This window comes from Sphaerodactylus townsendi, linkage group LG06, assembly GCF_021028975.2.
Source record: "Sphaerodactylus townsendi isolate TG3544 linkage group LG06, MPM_Stown_v2.3, whole genome shotgun sequence".
Taxonomy (NCBI): Eukaryota; Metazoa; Chordata; class Lepidosauria; order Squamata; family Sphaerodactylidae; genus Sphaerodactylus; species Sphaerodactylus townsendi.
In genome coordinates this window covers 123,345,337-123,367,447 of record NC_059430.1, presented here as the reverse complement: position 1 = coordinate 123,367,447, position 22,111 = coordinate 123,345,337, and the positions used below count along the sequence as shown (strand labels likewise).

Sequence of the window (22,111 nt, the reverse complement as noted above, 5' to 3'; positions counted from 1 at the left end):
GGTGAACAGGGAAAAAAAAGAAAACAGGTTCCTTTATAAAGACTGCAATCTATCATTTTACATTTGCTGTGTGAATCGACCTTTATTTCAGATCCTTTCCCCAGATTTGAAAGCCAGCCCTGTGTGTACCTGTTAGGATGTGGATAGGTGGGCCCATACTTGAATGGTACTCGGAAGTAAATTGCCTAAACAGTTGCATTTCCCCACCTGTTTTGTACAGCTGATGTATTTTTTTCTGCTACAACTGCACCAGTCATGATGGCTATAACTGTACCCATGCATACAAAAATGCTTCTATGAAGTAAAACGGCCGGTATTACCATTGCCCGGGAGGAGGATACAGGTAAACCATAAGGACCATTCAAGGCACTAGCTTACTCCCCTGTTTGTGTTGTAGTGGGGCTTTCCTGCAGTTTTTTTGTTTGTGTAGGGACTTTCTCTTCCTGTGAAGTATCTTAGCCTAGGGTAGGGGACTCCAGGAACTACACCTATCAGTTTTGCCGCGCGGCCCTACCGCTGGTAGGCTTTATGGGAATTGTAGTTCGTGAACATCTGAGAGCTGCAGGTCTCCTACCCCTGCTCTAGCCAATCCAATCCACCCCTCTGCTTCCTCATTCTTTCCATGCAACCCTATAGCGGGAAGAGTTGTTTCGCTGCTTCCCCCCCCTGCTGCCCCCTACACGCCATCTTTGCTCTAGTGTTAGTTGCCAGTCTTGCTTCAATATCAATTTGTCTATTGCTCCAGTGATAGACTTTCTGTGCGTGAAAAATAACATGAAAAAGAAAAAAAGCCTTTCTGATCCTTCTGAAATGGTGGCCCGAAGAGAAGGTGGAACTGCTGTGGTATAAAGGGAGAGCAGGAGGAGAGAGAAAATCCAAAGAAAGCTGAACATTATCTCTGATCTCCCTTCATTCCTTTTCCTGTGAAGGAGAGGGAAAATTACACTTTCAGAAACTGTGAGGATTCTCTGATCTGAACACCAGGTGATGGTCAAAGAGGAGGAAATGTGCATAACCAGGAATCCAACCCAAAGGGAATGTACACTCAGTGCAAAGGAGGCCACAAGTGTAGATTGCCCATGACTCCTATCCTCTGAGCCTTTGTTCTACCACGGAGCACAATTTACTACAATATGCTAATATTGCCTTCTCTGTTCCAAGTCTCGTTTGCTTCAATGCATTCTTGTTTTATTGAATTGTTATTGGGTAAAATGAACACTCGATCTCGGCATATTTGGTCATTGACTGTAAATAAAGTCTATTACTACTACTACACTGATCTCAGCAGGTGACAGGAAGTTAAAACAGGGTCAGCCCCTGATCAGTATTTGGATGAGACAACTGCTAAGTCCAGGGTTGTTGCACCAAGGCTCGCACCTTCTGAATGTCTTTGCCTTGAAAACCTTTGAGGTTGCTGTAAATTAGTTATGACTTCTTAATGGAACTTTCTACCACCAAACAGCTTTGGTGAGCCAAACATTGGTGAGCCGGGAAAATTAGGGTTTGGTGAGCCAAACATTAAATTTTGAATTTAAAACATGTTTTTAATGCTAAGAACTAAAACGAGAGCATGTAAGCATGTAAGCTGGAAAGCAAGGACAGTGGCTGACATTTGAGGATACAAAGTTCCTCACCAGACCGTTGAGAAAACTCAGCAAATGAAGGAATAAGAGGGAAGTCCTCCTATGGATTAAAAAAACTGGGTTGAGGAACAGGAAACAAAGGCGGGTATAAATGGGAAGTTCTCACAATGGAGTAGACAGGGAAGTGGGGTCCCCTAAGGATCTGTTTTGGGACCAGTGCTCTTTAACTTATTCATAAAATGACCTGAAGTAGGTGGGTATGTGGTGGCTAAGTTTGGCAGATGATACCAAAATTATGTAGGGTGGTAAGAACCACAAAGGATTGTGAAGAGCTCCAAGGACCTTTGGATAAATTAGGGCATAAGAAATGGCAATGTGCCCAATGTGCAAAATGTAAAGTGATGCATATAGGGGCAAAAAATCCAAACTTCACATTACATCGCCATGTGGGTCAGTGCTACTGGGGTCATGCACTGTGAAAGACTAGGCGCCTTAGTTGATAGTTCCATGAATGTCAACTCAATGCATGGCAGCTGTGAAAAGGCAAAACTCTATGCTGGGATAATAGGAAAGGAGTTGATAATAAACTGCAAGGGATTGTCATGCCCTTATATAAAGCAGTGGTGCGACTGCACTTGAGCATCAGGTCTGCAGTTCTGGTCGCCACATCTCAAAAAAAGGATATCTAAGAGATAGAAAGTGCAGAGAAGGGCAACGAGGGATGATTGAAGGATTGAGCACCTTCCCTATGAGGAGAGGCTGCAGCTTGGGGACTTTTAGTTTGGAGAGGACGCCTGAGGGGGGGATATGGATTGAAGTCTATAAAATTATGCATGGGGTAGAAAATGTTGACAGAGAGAAATTTTTTCTTTCTCACAATAATTAGAACCAGGGGCATTCATTGAAAATGCTGGGGAAGAATTAGGACTAATAAAAGGAAAACACTTCTTCACGCGAACGCAGGACAGGTTTGGAATATGCTGCCACAGGAGGTGGTGTGATGGCCACTAACCTGGATATAGCTTTTAAAAAAAGGGCTTGGACAGATTTATGGAGGAGAAGCAAGTCAATCTATGGCTAAATACCAATCTGATCCCTCCTTGATCTCAGATTGCAAATGCCTTAGCAGACCAGGTGCTCAGGAGCAGCAGCAGCAGCAGAAGGCCATTGCTTTCACATCCTGCATGTGAGCTCCCAAAGGCACCTGATGGGCCACTGCGAGTAGCAGAATGCTGGACTAGATGCTCTGGTCTGATCCAGCAGGCTAGTTCTTATGTTCTTATGTTCTTATTCACATGCAGCAGTGCTTGCTCATATCCTATCTGAGAATTCCAACAGGACAGACAAGAGCTGTGACATGATCCCTCCCCTCCCCAGATTGTCTAAGATTTATAATGCTTCACCCCTGGGAAATGCAAAAGTGTCCCCAAGATGGGTGAACTTTCTTTTCTCCCTGCAGCTGTATTCCCTTGCACTGCAAGATTCTTCCTTACTTGAACAGTTCCCCTTTGTAGAGGCTGTACCAAAACTCTGTATATACATTGTGGAGATTTCTTTAGAGATATATATTCTCACACTTGAACAAATACAACATGCATACATAGGAAAAAAAGAAAACACAACTCATTACACATCATATAGTGACTTCCAGCTATCTCATAGCTGATTAAAAGTTAACTGTAAATTCATGCGTATAATTAAGACATTAGTTTAATAATGATTTCTTAAGAGTATTCTAGTGTTTACAATTTGCTGTTTTCAAACCCTGCCTCTACTCTGTTTAAGTTGGTTTTCGAAAGATAGTCCATAAAAAAGTTTCTTGTTTTCTAAAAAAAAATCTCCCGACTAGTATCTCTTAGTCCCCTTCCGCACATGCAGAATAATGCACTTTCAATTCACTTTCAATGCACATTGCACTTTACTGTGTGAAATAGCAACCACCGCCGTAAGCGGACGCAGCACGGGTATGTCTAACAAACTTCTGAATATTCGGTGACTTTCAGAATTCAGTCCTCTTTTGTTGGTATTTTATTAGCTCTCCATTTTTGTGCTCATGTGGCCCTTGCTGCAGTCATTGTGTATATAAACAGAGTTCTGTTTTGCTTAGGAAAGTCCCGCCCCCCCCATGATTCCCAACAAAAAGACCTTGTCTTCAGAATCTTTTGTACTTCCTTAAATATAATTCAAAATGCTTCCCTGTCCCATTGCCACAGAAGCAAGAACAAGGAGGCATATCCTTCCCTACCTGCAAAAGGAAAATGCATGCTATGGGGCTTGCTTCCTGATCCTTTCGTTTCCTAGGAGCCCACGGTATCGAAAACACAACTTATGAAAAGATTTTTATTGGCCGCATGCGTCTCTGTAACCAGTTTTATGGCCTGGTGGCCGGGGATTTCCACATGCATTGGAACTCCAGCTGTTGCCGTTCGAGCCTCTGGCTGGCAACCCACTCAGAAATGTTACAGATATGGACGCCATAGGTAACCAGCTTTGTGCAAGAAGTCGTTCTCATGCTTCAAAACCTGCATTCGCTCGTTACCATGCGTAAGAACTGTTGGGTCAGATTGGGAACCCAGTAGAATTTCTTCCCAAAGCAAGGTTTGCATTACTGCCTAACAATTCCACCCACCCCCAGACAAAACAGGTTTTTCACTGTTGTGACATGGCAGTTTCTTGTTAAATGAGAACTTGTTTTCAGAAATGGACAATTTATGGTAGACATGTTGGTGCCACTCCAGAAATGCTCATGAAAGACTATGGAGGATTATGGCAGAGTTGGTGCTTTGCACCAAGCTTCAGTTCTTGGTGCCACCCATGGAAAGATAGTTGGTGTTGAGAAACCCCCTTTTCTGTACTTGGGATGCTGGACAGCTACTGCCACAGAGGGCTGCCCGTACTGATTTGGATGGATCTGTGGTCTATGTGAGGTTCTTATATTTCAGTGGCCTGGCTCTGCCCACCCAAAGCTTCCTGTAGTTCAAGGTAAACTTTCATGGTAAAACACATAAACACTACTGAGCTTGCAAGCAGGATTTTAGAGAGAAACTGACTATGCTATCTACATTGTAGAGTAGGATCCACACAATCAGGGCCTGTGGAGGGGGAGGGGGGAGCGGGAGGGGTGGCATGCAAGGGAAGGGGAAAGGGCCCGGCATCTGGACATGGCCCACCCACCCTAGCAGAGGGAGGGGAGGGAGGGGTGGCATGCAAGGGAAGGGGAAAGGGCCTGGCATCTGGACATGGCCCTCCCACCCTAGCAGAGAGAGGGGAGGGAGGGTGGCATGCAAGGGAAGGGGAAAGGGCCCGGCATCTGGACATGGCCCTCCCACCCTAGCAGAGGGAGGGGAGGGAGGGTGGCATGCAAAGGAAGGGGAAAGGGCCTGGCACCTGGACATGGCCCTCCCTGGCAGGGAGGGAGGTGTGGCAATACAAAGGGGAAGGGGAAAGAATTTGGCATCTGGACATGGCCCACCTGCCCTAGCAGAGGGAGGGGAGGGAGGGGTGGCATGCAAAAGAATAGAGGGAGGGAGGGAAGGAGGTGTGGCATGCAAGGGAAGGGGAAAGAGCCCGGCATCTGGACATGGCCCTCCCACCCTAGCAGAGGGAGGGGAGGGAGGGTGGCATGCAAGGGAAGGGGAAAGGGCCCAGCATCTGGACATGGCCCTCCCACCCTAGCAGAGGGAGGGGAGGGAGGGGTGGCATGCAAGGGAAGGGGAAAGGGCCCAGCATCTGGACATGGCCCACCCGCCCTAGCAGAGGGGGAGGGGTGGCATGCAAAAGAAGAGAGGGAGGGAGGGAAGGAGGTGTGGCATGCAAGGGAAGGGGAAATGTTTTTTATGAGTGTTTTTATGAAGACAAAAGGAAACGTTTCTTGCTTTCCAAAACCCACTGCGCCTTGTGTCTTAATAAGGACCCCCACAATGAACACCAGCCATTTAACTGTAGAATGCTCACCTGTGTTTCTTTATTTAAATTGTATCTAGCACTTCATATTTAGAGATATTTAGGTCAGTGCTGAGAGTGCAGACAATATCCATGTTTTTCTCAGGTTAATTAAGAACAAAACAAAAGCAATAACCCTGATGTGTGGCAGAAAAGATTAGAATAAACATATACAGTAAATACTGGACAAAACATTATTATTCATTGGATTTATGTGCCACTCTTTCCCTTATGGGCTCATGGCAGTTTCCAATTATCCCATATCACAGGGGTGGCCAACCTATGGTGCTCCAGATGTTCATGGACTACAATTCCCATCAGCTCCTGCCAGCATGGCAATTGGCTGATGGGAATTGTAGTCCATGAACATCTGGAGCACCATAGGTTGGCCACCCCTGCTGGTAGATACAGTACAACAAAATCTAGGAAGTCAGTCATGGGTTGAGCTAGGTGCAACTGACATTCATCAGCTTTTCTCAGCCCATGTGATTTGTACTGGCTGGTTGGTAACTCAACAGTGAAAGCTCGTTCATGGAAATCACTCTTTGTGTGAGTTTATGCACATAGTTGTTTGCGCATGTGAGTACTGACTGACATAGAAAATTGTATGTGCGTTGGAGGAGAGTCTGAAGCTCATGTAGCTGGGCATAAAAGCTACATGCTAAGAGTTATGTGCAAAGTGGATTTTAGAAAATGAAATGTTGTGGGAGTCACATCCTGCTTTTGTTTGTTTGTTTCCTCAGTACAAAATAAATCTGAGGTTCCCAATGGCATTCGTTGCAGCTCGTGCTTTGCTCGAGGAACCGATGTGTGTCTGAACGCCACTAAAGTGAACTGCACTGGGCAACTGGACCAGTGCATTCATTTTGCTACAATAGCCAGGAAAGGTAAGTGAAGCCAGGCAATGTAGAGGTGAACCTTGTCCCGCGCTCCGTGGATGCTCCACTCTCTGGCCCACAAACATTCCGAACTAGGTCATATCCTTTTCTGCAGCATGAGAACATGTCATGCCCACAACATGTCATGTTGCATTCAAGCCCTGGCTCAAGCAATCCACAAATGGTCAGATGGTTGCCTTTGCCCCCAAATGTTGCTCTTTTATCTCCACTCATGGCGGAGGTGTAGCTGGGCCAAACTGCACCCGGTGCGCGGTCTATATTTTCTGCCCTCCATGGCTCCCCCACAGCGCCCCCACCACGGCGCCCCCTTCCCCCCTTCCCACACTTACCTTAGTTTCTCTCCTTTTCCTAGAACTTTTTCAGGCTGAAAAAAAAGCCTATTCACAGTTCAGGCTTAAAAACAGCCTGGTGGGAACAATACTTGTGAGCCTGGGAACTGTAGTTCCTCAGACCGTTTTTACTGTGTACAGGCCTTTTTGCAGCCTGAAAAAGGTTCTAGGAAAAGGAAAGGAACTAAGGTAAGTGTGGGAAGAAGAATGGAAAAGATGCTGAAATGGTGAAGATGAGGGAAAGGGGGAAGGGCCCAGTGCACGGTGCACACCTGTCCCCTTGTAGCTCCGCCACTGACTCACGGACAAAAATATCCCCGCCCTCCGAAATAGAACTATAGTCAGCCTGAATCACTTCTGTGTCTCAAACGGCACATCAAAATGACACCTGTCCTGCTTTGAACGGGAACATGGGATAGATGTAATTGGCATTGGGAAAATAATCCTCCCCCAGTTTGCTGATTTCAAGGGGCTTTTTGTTGATTATTCTAATACTGAACAGAGGGAAGCGATGCAAAGGAGGTTAGAGATCCTGTACTTTGGTTATTTTATTTATTTATTTATTTATTTATTAGATTTTTATACTGCCCTATCCCCGAGGGGCTCCGGGCGGTGTACAACAATAAACATAATATAACATAAAATGGCTAAATCTTTAAAAGCAGCGATAAAACAGTAAAAGCTAAATCTCATAAATACAATACAAAAAATACTAGCATAAATATAAATGGCGTCCAGCAGCTCCATATTCAAAATCCTCTCCCCAAGAGGGAGGAATGGCAGGTCCCGTTGAATGACAAACAGCCCAGATGTAGAGGGCCATGAAACGGGGGGAAGGGGGCACCATCAGCGGCCGGTTCCTCCAAAGGCCCATCGGAACAGCTCCGTCTTACAGGCCCTGCGGAACTCACCAAGGTCCCCAGGGCCCAGACAGTTGGAGGAAGAGCGTTCCACCAGGCCGGGGCCAGAGCCGTAAAGGCCCTGGCCCGTGTGGAGGCCAGCCGCATCACCGAGTTGCACAGTTGCACAGAAGGTTAGTTGCACAGTTGCACAGAAGGTTAGTTGCACAGTTGCACAGAAGGTTAGTTGCACAGAAGGGGAAAGTTCAGCGCAAACAGGTCATGAGATAGCTACATCAATTTTTTTTCTTGCATATACCCTTAAGGTACAGCAGCCTTGCCAGCCTTTATGCCTGGTCACTGCAGAACCTCCTGCACCACTGCTGCTCCTATAGGTAAATCCAGCACTGCCTATGCTTACTACAGTGTGAAAAGAGTCCAGGGTGTCCACAAACTGAAATAAAGTTGGGGACCCCTGCTGTAAAACATAGCACCTCTCATCAGAGGCATATTGGATCTCTGCCTGGCTTTCACCCAGTTCCAAAAGTTGCTAATATTTTGTGCCCCATCTGTCCCCAAAACATAGCCCCTCTCATAGTTGAAACCTGAGGAGTTTCCCAATCTCTGCCAGGTATGTTTACTATCAGATTTGGACTAGGGATGAGGAAGACCATATTCCCTTTCCAGCATTTGTGAATGACTATGGGAAAACACTAGTGAGGGTGGTGGTAACAAAATAGCATCCGGTCAATTTGTTTTTTTTCTGTCTTTCTTTACAGAGGAATACAAGGACCAACAGGTGGACTTCAAAGGCTGTGCTACCAAGAACATGTGTTCTATGGGAGCTACTGCACTGTTTGCTGGCCGCCAAGTCTATGTGAAGTCCATCTCGTGCAGTAGGGCTCCAGGGGTCCCTTCCCAACACATCCTGGCTCTGTCTGCCATGGCAGGGTTGTTATTCCTGGCGTACCAGTCCTGATCCCTTTTCACACTTGTCCACCATCTTTTTGTCCTTTGCTGGTCTTACTGCTCTCTCACTCGTATGTCTCAGGTTCCCTCTTGGACAGTACAGTCTGAAACTGTGCCCTTTCCGCACAAATCTCCTAAAACATTTTGTAACCTCTATCTGTGGGTTCTGTGGGGCAGAACTTGGAATGAGTTTGCAACAACAAATTTAAAAACAAAACAAAATGGTTTACTTTCTTAACATATAACATATAACATCAACATTTAACATCACACTTCAAGGTCCTGTTCAGATTGCATTTTCAAGTCCTTACATTTACATTCTACTGATACTGCCAAGTCCAATTCCTCTTTGCAAGTGGGTTGGCTCCTGAAGACTCCAAGGGTTTGATGAACAGGATTCAACATGATGAAGGTTTCCAGGAGAACTCTCACCCATTACAAACATGAAAAACCCTGAAACAATAAACTCCAACATTTACAACATAGCAAAAATAAACAACTACCTTCCCAGTAGTTCCCAACAATATTGCAGTTACCTTAACAAGGTGTTAAGGGCTTATAGAAACCAAGGTCCGAGACTGGTAGCCTCGTCTCCTCCAAACCGCATGAGCTCTGCAGCCTCCTCCTGCTTTGGGTCTCCACCCCTTTCTGGGTCAACCCATTCTGAGCATGGGGGTTACAATTTGTAAAACATTTAAAACTCCCCTCGTTCACATTCACCCCCTCGAAACAATTCCTAGCCGTCATTATGCAATTTCCCACAACCTTTCAAGTTTCGTGTTGAATCGATGCTTCGGTGTTTCGTCATCTCATGCTGTGTTCTGTACTGCTCATATACTCGATGCTTCAAAGACTGGCCCCCCAAAATAGAAAAAACAAATAGAAATGCCAAAAATAAGCAAGCAAGAGGGAACGAACTCAGAAAATAGAACTGAGGAGAAAGTTTGTAAGCACTGAGCCTGTCAGTGCCAAATGGCAGGTAGGGCAGGGGGAGGCGGTTTACCATCCTCTGATATGGGGCGAAAGTCCGGTGTCTTCCCCTCGGCGCCCCAGGGTATCCCGGACACAGATCTTATCAAAGGAAGGTGTGAGCTGTTCCCAGGCTTGCAATGCTTTGTAGTAAATGCTTTGTAGTTTGTAGAGGGGAGTAGGAGCCATTTGGCTTGGTGGGAGGGGCAACAGGATATAGGTAGTGGGTTTGTGCGGGAATCGCCAGATTCCTCTTTTTACGATGTTACCTACGCTCTGAAATGAAGGCTTTAGAACAAATCTACAGTTTCCGTGATTTCCAGATCCGAGGTTTGACAAACTTCTGGGAAGCAGAGGAGCATGGGAAATCTAGTACAGTGGTGGTGAACCTATGGCATGGGTGCCAGAGGTGGCACTCAGAGCCCTCTCTGTGGGCACATGCAAACAGAGTTGCCCTCCCCCCACATCTAGGCTGGGCAGGGCCACTGGGATCGATTATTAGCATTAAACCTAAGACCTAGTTTTGGGGAAGCTGTTAAGCACTGTTAAACCCCACTGATTTTCATACAAAGAACTAAAGCATGATCCTTTACCTGGGAGTAAGCTTGGTTGCTGGCAATGGGGCTTGCTTCTGAGTAAACCCTCCTAGGGTCGTGATTCACCCATTGGAAGAGTTTCACGGTTGCTTCAAAGCAAAGACACTGACTACCACCAAGCTTACTCCCGAGTAACACACGCCTGGGAGTCAACCTTCTTTTCTAAACTAAAGCCTCAGTATTCAGGTTAAATTGCTGTGTTGGCACTTTGCAATAAATAAGTGCATTTTGGGTTGCAATTTGGGCACTCGGTCTCAAAAAGGTTCGCCATCACTGATCTAGCACATAGACTGCACAGCAACTGAAGACGTTTTCAAAAGGTTTCAACCAAAGAACTGTTTTAAAAGGGGATTCATTTAAAATGTTTTGAGGCTGCAAATGAAATGTTTTGGGGTAAAAACAGTGTGAAACTCCCTGGAGGAAACTTTTTATTTCGTGCCTCAAAACATTTTAAAAGGTTTGTGCAGAGAGGGCCTTTATTTCCCCGTGAAGGGGACGGCAAACTCTCCACACTCTATAGTGCACCGGTGTTGCTGCCCCTACTGAAGGACTTGAAGTTCTGGTGAAAGGCAGTCTGGGTTTTATTCATTCTTCTCCAACCAACCTTGAGATCGTGAACTTCTAGGTGGGGCCTGGGATCAGTTCCCCTGAGAAAATTGCTGCTTTGGGGGGGCGGTTCCATGGCTGATAGCCAACTGTGGTCCCTCCCCTCAAGCCATCCCGAAATCTCCAGGAAGTTCCCATCCGAGAGATGGCAAACCTACAGCTCAGGTTTACAAAGAGTCCTGTTGCGCCTCTGTCCCACTGAGGTCCAGCAAACTTGATGCGTACATAGAGCCCAGTGGTGGGATCCAAACATTTTAGTAACAGGTTCCCATGGTGGTGGGATTTAAACTGTGGCGTAGCACCAATGGGGCTGGGCGGGGCACGCCGGGGGTGTGGCCGGGCATTCCAGGGGCGTGGCATTCCTGGGCGGGGCTGTGGCAAGGATGCAGCTGCTGCGCCGGTCCTTGGGCGGGAAACGAATGCACGCAGGCGCAGGCTGCCACGCATGCCGGTGCACCTCCTGCTAGACTGCTTCAAGTTCTGCGCGCTACTGCTGAGAGGAGGGGCGTAACTAAGGCAAAAATCATGTGGCAAAATCATCAATTAGTAACCCCCTCTCGGCACACACAAATAATTAGTAACCTACTCTCGGGAACCTGTGAGAACCTGCTGGATCCCACCTCTGATAGAGCCAATGAAATTCAGAGGCAGTGGCGTATCGGATCTCTACCTGGCTTTCACCCACTGCCAAAGTTTGCTAATATTTTGTGCCCCTGTTTCCAAATCAAAACCATGCACTAAGGAAAAAAATCAGTTACGCGTTTTACAAATGTTTGCAACCGTATTCATGTTTTGCAAATAAATAAATAAATAAATAGCCACTATGGTGGTTCATAAGAAACCTTCGGATTTTTTTCCCCCAAGCAATGACTCAGAGTAGGAATGTTATAGAAGCTGTGGCTTGAATTGTGGGGTCTAGGACCCATGGATAGGGGGTGGGAGCATCGGAACCTATGTAAGTTAATGATCTTCCAACTCTATCAAGACTATAGTCTTCAGGGCAAAATCTCAGCCAGTACTGCAGAAGGATTTTTCAAGTACTTCTCTGTGTTTCTAAGGGCTAGAAGTGTATTGTTTTGTTTTTTAAAAATACAGATGTTTTTAAAAATACAGATGGTGAGATGTTTTTTCTTGGTTGGCAAGAACAGGGACCCAAAGAGGGCGAGTGTGCAAAACAGGATCGGAGTCTGAATGTGTGGACGCACATGTTGGTGCACAAAGTGTTACACCAAGGCTTTGTCAGTGAACTGGGTCTGCAGGAAAGAAAGATCTGTAATAGCATGGCTTCTCAGCATGCTATATCTATTGAGCACCCACTGTACGTATTACAATGATATCACAGACCATTTCTGTTCCTCCAAGTGGCAGAGCCGCTGTGCCCCGTCCTGTGCCTGTTAAAGCCTGCCAATGTCAACAGGGATGTTTCCAAAGATTGCAGCCCTACCCTTAAAAAAAGACAACATACTCTTTAGAAAAACACTAATAGGAAATGTCACATTTTATTTGCCGCTGAAGGCCAGACACTCCCATACCAATTGTGTAACAGCTAGAACAGTGGTTCCCAAACTTATTTGGCCTACTGCCCCCTTTCCAGAAAAAAATATTACTTAGCGCCCCCTGGAAATTAATTTTTTAAAAATTTTAATAGCAATTAAACAGAAAGATATATGTGTTAATGTTTCTACCTTTTTCGTAAAATATAGTAAAGAAAGGTGTAAATTAGAAACATTGAACTTTGAAATTATGAAACTATTTATGAACTATTTATGAACTACGTTGTTCAAAGAAAAATTAAGCGTTATGAGCGGAATACATAAATCAATTTTTCTAAATCTTCTCTTCTTTCTTTTATGCTTTCACCGCCCCTTACAGTTATTCATCGCCCCTCAAATGCACCTGTGGCCATCACCGCCCCCCTGGATCGCTGCAGCAGCACCCACCAGGGGGCGGTGGCGCCCACTTTGGGAATCACTGAGCTAGAAGAAGAAGGGTTTGGATTTAGACCCTGCCTTTCTGTCCTGTCAGGAGACTCAAAGCGGCTTAGAAACTCACTCGCTTCCTCTCCCCACAATAGACACCTTGTCAGGCAGGTGGGGCTGAGAGAGTTCTGAGAGAACCGTGACTGGCCCGAAGTCACCCAGCAGGATTTATGTGCAGGAGCAGAGGAACAAATCCACTTCACCAGATCAGAGTCTGCCGCTCATGTGGAGGAATGGGAAAGCTAACCAGGTTATCCACATTAGACTCCACCTGCTCATAACCGCTTCACCACGCTGGCTCTCAAGGAGAGAGAAACAGACAATTTCACACTAAGTGAAGCAAAGGCCGGTAGGATGCAGTGTCCATCTGTCTTCTTCTGTAGCACTAAAAGATTTATGTAAAAATTGATTCAGTTGTGGCGCTTCCCCTCCCTGCGCAGGGCCCTTGGGCGATGGAACCTTCCCTCCCTCCCTGTCCTGGGGGTTGTCCTCCCCAGAAATGTTCTTTTCCAATTGGCCCGAGGGGCCAAGAAACAATTTAGCCCACAGGGCGCCTGGTGTTGAAGGCTGCCCCCTCTGGTTTCTCCAGCTGTCTCTTCCCTAAACCCCCTGTGTGTCAGGCCCCGCCCCGCCGCAGTTGCCTCACTAATGGCCGGAGTTGGCTAGACAGCTGACGTGATGCACACCCAGTTGCCCCTCACTGGGCCGGCGACTGCTGCCTGCCGGGAGGGTGGCCCTGGCACACACCTCCCAACGCACCCTCCTCACGAGCTGTGCAGCCTTCCACCACTCCACACTCCTCCCACGTCACCCTGCTGCAGTGGCAGCTCCTGAGCTTCCCTTTGCTCTCCCTTAAATCCCCTTCCCAGACTCAAGAGCCTCCCCCTGCCCAGCCGCAGCCCGTCCATGCCTGAGCCGATTCGGGCTCAGCGCTGTGCTCCAGATGTGGCTGGGAACTACTGAGCGCCATTGTCTTTTGAAGCATTCTTGCGTCGAAACTTCAATGCGTTTCCGCGCCGGTCCCGAGGAACCCCCCTGTCCAGCCGACCTCAGGATCACCGGCTTCAGTCCGGGCGCGGGGATGGCTACTATCGCTCCGCCCGCGCCCAGACACAAGTTGTGGATGTTACAGAGCAAAGGTATCTGAATGCTAGCCGTAGCAGGCAATATTGGGAAAGCCTTTGGAGTCTATGTCCTTGTTAGCTGTCTAGGACAAATGGCCGTCTGGACTAGATGAGACATTGATCCAACCAAGTAAGGCTCTGCTTCCCCTCCTCTTCTGTGATACAGAACTGGCTGTCCTTAGTAAGTGGCTGGCAAGGTAAAGCCTGAAATTTGAATGACGTTAGAAAAAGAGCCAAATTATACCTTTCTGGGAAAGAAGGACTCCTCAGTCTGGAAACTTTCCTGGATGTACTATAATTAGAGGCCAAGAGCCAAGTTTCTTTGCATTGTTCTTTGTGCTGCAGGACTGGTTTTGGGGGGGGGGGTGAGAAGCTGGGCCCGGCTGCAGATGGAGTTAAACCTTTTAAAGTAAACAAAAGTCAGCCTAGGTATTAAAGTACCCATGTCCAGACTCTGAACCCTGGGAAAACTATGCAACTTAATATTAGTCAGGTACCAGAGAGCCTCCATTTTAAATGGTCCTACCTGAAGATGAATTTGCTACACGCATCTAGAAGCAAACGAAGAAAATATTCAGAATAGAACAATATTCAGAATGGAACAGGGGTACATTTCTTTCTCTCCAGTTTGAAGGTTGTTACTATAGGAATGCTGCTTAGCAGCACAGTTACCCAAACAATACAGAAACTTGGAGCATAGCATAGGAGTGCTAATATATGATGGCTGGAGCGTTCTGGAAGGACATGTATCACTATTACACATGTATTACCATTACTTACTGCTTTGTGTAAAACGTCTGACATCCAGAAATTGAGTGAGTCCTTGTGTTTTTCACTTGCAGGAGATCCCTTTATTTTAATAAAGTTATTTTTAACCCTCCTCCTGGTGTCCTTCATTTGGCTGTAAGAGCACAAGGATGCAGCCCTATTTGACTCTGACTGCTGTCCAAATATGGTGCCATGTATAGAACTGATATGTTGAGTCATGAGTTGGGGGTAGGTGCATACAGTGGTGTACCTAGGCAAACTGGAGCCCTGGGCAAAACCTGCGTTTGGTGCCCCCACCCCCATGGGTGGCCACTATCTCCCACCACAGCCAAACAATGATTTTTTTCCCACCAGGTCATTTCAAAGTCACCATCACATTATAGAACATGCCCCAACTCACAAATCTGAACACAGGGATGGACATAGTGCAAATAATTTTTTGGACATTTTCAAAATGCTTTCAAAATGTTTTATTACTGCTGAGAAAAAATTATTAAAATAAAATAAAAGGACCCCAAAAGGAACTTCCGAATGGCTTTCATTGGTTTTCCCGTATGACACTAACCCTAACCCTGTGATACATGGACAGGGAGGTGTGCTGGGGTTGCAGGGAGGCTGGATGTGCCGGAGGCCCGGGGACAAGGTAAGTGCCGAGTGGGGGAGGCGTCTCGAAGCTGCTGCCGTTCGCTCGGCAGCGGCTTCGAGGCGGCGTTTCCCCCTACAAGAGCACTTCCGAGCGCTCTGGGGAAACGCCGGCTTCGCGGCGGTCGGGCGGCGGTCGGGCGGCGGTCGGGTGGCGCGAGGGCGGCGTGGCTGCGATGCAGCTGCTCCCCCTGTGCGAATGGCGGCCTGGAGACGGCGTTTTTGCTGTCTCCAGGCCGCCATTAAATGCCCGTGCGAAAACGGCCCAAGAGAGGGATCCTCTCTCAGCTTAAAAAAAAAGCACCAAGGAGGAGGCTGGAGCGGCCCTCCCTCTCTGAGAACCAGACATAAGGCAGCAGCACCAAGATGGTCAGGGTGGGTTGGACTGAAAACAAGAAGTTTGTTGGATCTACTGGTTCAAAGGACAAGGATCATCATTCTGCATGCAATTTGTGGGAAGTGTTTGTATTGCAAGGTGTTCTGGAGGACTCATGGCGGTACAATATTTTAACAGTACAAATCAATGTGTAAATATTAAATGTACTTAACCAGAAGCAGATAAACACACTCCGATACTATCACTCAGAATCAGACAAAAATTTTGATTTCAATACTAATGTCTTAACACAGTCCACTCTTTTCTTGGTGTGGCTTGTTCCTAGGCAGCTGATGGTTAACCTTAAAGGCCAAAATATGGGGTATAAATACTTTTATGAAAAACAACCCCAGGCAAATACACCACCTTCACCGCAAGGTAAGGGGGGCTGTCTTTCCAAGTATGTCCATCACCCTTCATATCCCTCTTAAGATCAGCATATGTTAAAGTTAACTGCAGACTTTTCTTCTTTTTATCCTAGATTAGCAGGTCCATAATGATGCTTACTGAACTGATGCAAAATCACCTTCTAAAGGTGTTTTGGAAGTGAGGCCAAGGGCACTTTCTCACATGCAGAATAATGCATTTTCAAGCCACTTTCAATGGACTTTGCAGCTGGATTTTAGGGTCCCCAGTTCAAACAACATTGAAAGTGACGCTATTTTGGGGTGGATTCTCCCCCACCCTGAAACAGCATCACTTTCAATGTGTAAACTCTCTACCTCAGATTCTTCCTTTAAATCCATGCCAAAAGGGGTGGATTTAATAATCCAACTCAAAACAACAACAAGCAGCAGCAACCTTAACAACAACAACATGTAATGCTTTCTGTAGGCATTGAGAGAATAAAAGAGAAAGAAAACAAGCATTGGCAAGAAGGGGGTGGATTCAAAAGGAGAATCTGGGGAAATTTAGGGGGTGCTTGCTGTCAGGGGTGCAATTGTTAAGCTAGCAGCACCAAACTTTCAGGGTATCTTTAGGAGACTATCCTGATGACACCACCCAGGTTTGGTGATGTTTGGTTCAGGGGGTCCAAAGTTATGGACCCTCAAAGGTATAGCCCCCATCTCCTATTAGCTCCCATTGGAAACAATGGGGGATGGGGGCACTCCCTTTGGGACTGTGGGCAGGCTGGTGCTGCTGCAATGCAGTACCCGAGGGATGGCATCTTTTTGTCCCTAGGGCGCTGTTATTTGGGTGTGTGGAAACAGCCACAGACATCTTATTGTGCAGGGTTAAGTCCCTAAGAATGTGAGTATAATTATTCTTTTACCCATTTTAAATGTTTGATTAAGAATGGTATTGTTATTGATTTAATTGTCATTTATATAGCGTTAAGTCCAAAAGTACAAAGAAGTTTTTTTTGCCATTCACTGATGAAGGAACGAAATCTAGAAAAAAAAATGTGAACTAGGTATGATGGCTCAGATAGCTCGTGTCCTTGAGCGTTGGAGCAGTGCAAGGAAAGGACTCGGAAAAATTTAATCTCTTAAATTTTTTCTTATACAGTTTATTAGTATATCTCTCGGTAGTTTCCTTTCTTTGGCTACTCTCGAGTTGATACCATATAGCTTGTCAATTTCCTTTATAGTTTCATCGTCATCCAGATCCCAGACTTCTTTGAACATTGGCATTAAGTGTTTGAGAAGATTTTCATTTTTTAATTCTGGCAATCCTCATATTCTTAGCATTGTTAGCCAAACATAAGAAGGTGGACAGGAAGGGGGGAGTCAGTGGTCAGCTCTTGGTGATATGGAAAAATCTATTTCTTGAGTGTGAAGGTCACAGTTGTTTATAACTATGGAAATTGAGACAGATGAGAAAAGAGGAACTAGGCCATTGGTAGTCATAAACACGGGATATTGACACAGAACTGTACCACATATAGAAATTGCTGAAATCTTGACTAATTTCTGCTATGCTAGTTTAGCTAATTATTGCTTATGGAGAAATCTATTAGGGAGCAAAGGTCAAAAGAGGATTGGAGAATGTGAGCCTTCATGGTCAGGATTGGCCATAAGGACAGGTCAGGAACAGTGGTGGGATCCAAAAATTTTAGTAACAGGTTCCCATGGTGGTGGGATTCAAACAGAGGGGTAGCCCCAATGGGGCTGGGTGGGGCACAACGAGGGCGTGGCCGGGCATTCCAGGGGCGGGGCATTAATAATTTCTCTGTTACTGTAAAAAACTCTTACTGTAAAAAAAAAGTTCCTAATTTCCAGCTGGTATCTTTCTGTCCATCATTTAAACTCATTCTAGCAAGTCCTATCGTCTACTGCCAACAGAAACAACGACTTCTCCTCTAATTGACTGCCTGTCAAATACTTAATACTTTCAAATACTTAATTTTGTTTCTAGAAATCAAAAGAAGGAGACTTTCCTTAAACAAGGAACTTTTCCATATTTCTAAAACATGTTTTTGAAACAGCCCGACGGAGAATTATCCCGTTTTCTACCTTCGCTAACCAGCCACATAGGAAACAGCAGGACTTCATGATTTGTGGACCTAATGGAATTTCTAATGGAAAAGCAGACCCAATGAGTAACCCCCTCTCGGCACACACAAATAGTTAGTAACCCACTCTCGGGAACTGGCGAGAACCTGCTGGATCCCACCTCTGGTCAGGAATCCCTTAAACTGAGCTGTGCTGTGACACAGACCCCAAAGAGCCGCACCCAGGTGGCCTCTCTCCACGCCTGCAGCCATTTATTCAATAAACTGCTTACTGCTGACCGCCTTGTTTGTGGACATTATTGGGCAAAGAATATTCCATAGCATTGGGGGCCTTTCTTACATGCCCAGGGTAATGCTGATCGCCACTTTGAGGACAGGAAGGAATTCTCCTCCAGGACAGATTGGCCAGGTGTTTTCCTCAGGGCATACAGTAGGGTTCACTGGGGAAGTGGGGAAGTGGGGAAGGGAAGGAAGCTATGAGGTTAGACTAGATGACCCTTGAGGCTACTTCCAGCTCTGTTTCAATGTCCACCAGGAAATCATTCACTTTTCAAACATATATGAAACACTTATTTTATTTGCTGCAGTATCAATTTATTTTAATCCCGATTCAATTAAAATTCAACCCATGCACCAGGTTTGCCTCTGCAGAATGCCCCAAGTCCCGAATTTCGAACCTATTCTCCCCTTTATCCCTTTGCATCTCATTTACTTCCACCCAAGATGGAGAGGACAAAAGTCTTGAGTTTCCAACTTTGCTTAACCACGGCCCCTTCCGCACATGCAAAATAACGTGTTTTCAAACCACTTTCACAACTGTTTGCAAGTGGATTTTGCCATTCTGCACAGCTTCAAAGAGCACTGAAAGCAGTTTGAAAGTGCATTGTTCTGCATGTGCGGAATGAGCCCACCTCACTTGGATTCCAGTTTCATCTCCATCTCCCAGAAGTGGAATAATGCTTAGCAGAAGGTGGTCTTTGCTCTTTGGTATCCAACCTTCAAGGTAAGCCTATTCAGCACGGGAACAATGTGCTTCTTGTTTGTCGATGGGCATCAGCAGACTGTTTTCTGCTCCTGGTACTTCCATTAGTACGTCACACAGATTTTTGGTTGCACATCCTTGAAAATACATGGGACCAGAGATGCTTTTGCCTTAAAAAAAAAAGAGAGAGAAAATGGATTAAGTCCATTACTGGGGCTACAGGTATGGACATTGGTAAAATGGATGTCATGATTTTGCTGGGAATTTGAACTCCAAAGTGTCCCACAACATGGAGAACTGTAATTTTTTTCTTTGTAGTTCAGCTGATTGCTTTGCATAGGCTAGACCAGGGGTAGGGAACCTTTAACACTCAAAGAGCCATTTGGACCCGTTTTCCATGGGAACAGAAAACACTTGGAGCCGCAAATAATTTTTGACATTTAAAATAAAGATAACACTGTATATATTGGGGTTTTTTACCTTTTACTCCCGCTCATTCTGAGAAGCGCATGGATGCGTCCGCCCTGCTGCCTGCAGGGCGGGCAAGGATGGAGCCAGCAGCTCGGCCTCGCCGGCCGCTGGGAAAGTGCCCAGCCCGCTCAAACGGGGCGGGCGAGAGGGGAAGCCCGCGGTGCGGCCCAGCCGGCCGCAGGCAATTGTTGCGCCTCCCCTGCTGCCTGCAAGGCGGGCAAGCATGGGGCAGGCAGCTTGGCTCGTGGAGCCACAGTTCAAGGGCAGAAGAGCCGCATGCGGCTCTTGAGCCGCAGGTTTCCTACCCCTGGGCTAGACAAAGGCCTCAAAGAGGCCAGTCTCTGATGAGAGCTGTAGTTTGAATTGTATTTGTTAGCAAAGTCTGAAGGCTTCAGCCAGCCTGAAACAGTCAAGTTGATCGAGCCTTGTTGAGCAAGAGAGGAAGGGTTCAGGCCCCCTCAGCACCTGCAGAATAATGCACTTTCAATCCATTTCCCCAAATGTTTGCAAGCGGATTTTGGTATTCCGAACAGTAAAATCCAACTGCAAAGTGCATTGAGAGTGGATATAAAGTGCATCATTCTGCAGGTGAAGAAGGGGTCTCTGAGATTCCTGAGCTGAGTGGGTGGGTACCTGACACAGGTATACAACACCCAATTACAATTCACAATCCCTGTAGCCAAATCCCTTTGTTGCCAGACTCCGTGTATGTTTGCAGATCATACTGAACGCCTGCAGAGCAATTCTACTACAATAGAAGATTGCGAGTACCGTTAAAATGCACCGTTCTGCTAAATATTAATGGCCCCCTTTTTTGGCTATTGGCAACATGAAATGACGTGCTGTTTTGGCAGAAACGTGTTGCTCTTCTGCTGTTTGCGTTGTGTGCTGGTGTGCGTGTTGTTTTGATGAGATCCTGGTCCACTGGTGTGAGAGAGGAATGATGAGGAGGAAGAAAGCCAAGGCAGGTGAGAAACCCAGACAAGTCAGATTTTTGAAAACTTTCCCAAGCGTGTGGAGTCCTGAGCAAGGTGTGGGCCACTCAGAGCCTTGGGGTGCATATTTCCCGATGTGCCCTGAGCAAACAATACCTGCCTCATATATACAAAAGTACCAAGGGGGAAAAAAATTTGGGGTCAGCAAGGCAGGCAGTTCAGTCATCCTTTCTGCTTTCCCAACAGACCTGATGCCTTCCACATCATAATTATTTGGTGGCAACCCATGTTTGCTTCCTGCTGTGAATAAGCATAAGCATAAGCATTTTATTGTCATTGTGCACGCACAACGAAAATTTACAGCAGCATTCCTCGATGCACACAATTTCAGACTCATACCCCATCCTCACTTTCCCCTTCCTCCACCCATCCCTGCACAGCCCCAAACACATCAACAAGAAGCCCCGGAGTTCAGCATCGCCACAGCTCTAGAGTAGAAGCTGTCTCTAAGCCTCTTTGTCCTAGTTTTGATAGACCTGTATCGTCTGCCAGATGGTAACAGTTCAAAAAGAGAGTGTGCTGGATGAGACGGGTCTCTCAGAATATTTTGGGCTTTCTTTAGGCTTCGGGAATTATAGAGTTCTTCAGAGTTGCCCTAGAGCGATAATGGTTTGCCGCACACAGCCACTTGTAGAGTTGCCAGCTTTTAGCCCTCTCTGTGACCAGACAGGAGTGTCCAGCCTTTTCGAGCCTGTACGTTCATACAGAATTCTAACACTGGGTTGTGGTGCTACTGTGTAATGGCTGCCATAGGAAGTGGAGCCAACTCAAAATGTCGGAGAGGTCATACATAATTCTAACAGTTACTGTACAACAAGCTCTACTTGACAAGTTACCTTTTAAAATGAATATGTTGCTTAAAAATATTTTCTTGTAGTGTTGTGTGGTTTTTGGACTGGATGGCCATGTTCCAGTAGTATTTTCTCCTCTCGTTTCGCCTGCATCTGTGGCTGGCATCTTCAGAGATGCTGACCACAGATGCAGGCAAAACGTCAGGAGAAAATGCTACTAGAACATGGCCATACAGCCCGGAAACCACACAACACCCCAGTAATTCCTGCTGTGAAAGCCTGTGACAAAATATTTGCTGGCTTTCAGAAAGCTTATGTTCAGTGTTGCAGTGCTGCGGCAGCAGTAAAAATCTGCAAAGCCAATCAGACCTTCAGTGGTGCACAAGATATCCCGTTGTGTGCCAAAGCCCCATCTGGTCCAACCCACTTCTAAAACTACTTGGTATGCATTAGGAAAGGTGTTGTTAGGTCCCATGATGCCCCATAGACACCACTTTGTTGACTGCTAGTCATCCTCAGGGGGATTATTCTAGGGCAGTGGTGGCGAATCTTTGGCACTCCAGATGTTATGGACTACAATTCCCATCAGCCCCTGCCAGCATGGCCAATTCCCCCACCCCCCCCCCCCCCCACCCCCCCCCCCCCCCACCCCCCCCCCCCCCCACCCCCCCCCCCCCCCACCCCCCCCCCCCCCCACCCCCCCCCCCCCCCACCCCCCCCCCCCCCCACCCCCCCCCCCCCCCACCCCCCCCCCCCCCCACCCCCCCCCCCCCCCACCCCCCCCCCCCCCCACCCC

The 22,111-nt window shown here is 46.7% G+C and overlaps 1 protein-coding gene across 1 annotated transcript; it reads left to right on the top strand.

Moving 5' to 3' along the window:
• The first annotated feature begins 289 nt into the window (after positions 1-289).
• LOC125435777 (phospholipase A2 inhibitor gamma subunit B-like) lies at positions 290-8,794 on the top strand. The gene is made up of 4 exons (XM_048502152.1): positions 290-343; positions 3,885-4,063; positions 6,269-6,412; positions 8,372-8,794. The coding sequence occupies exons 2-4, from the start codon at positions 4,051-4,053 to the stop codon at positions 8,569-8,571; spliced, it is 357 nt and encodes a 118-aa protein (XP_048358109.1). The 5' UTR covers positions 290-343; positions 3,885-4,050; the 3' UTR covers positions 8,572-8,794.
• The last annotated feature ends 13,317 nt before the right edge of the window (positions 8,795-22,111 follow it).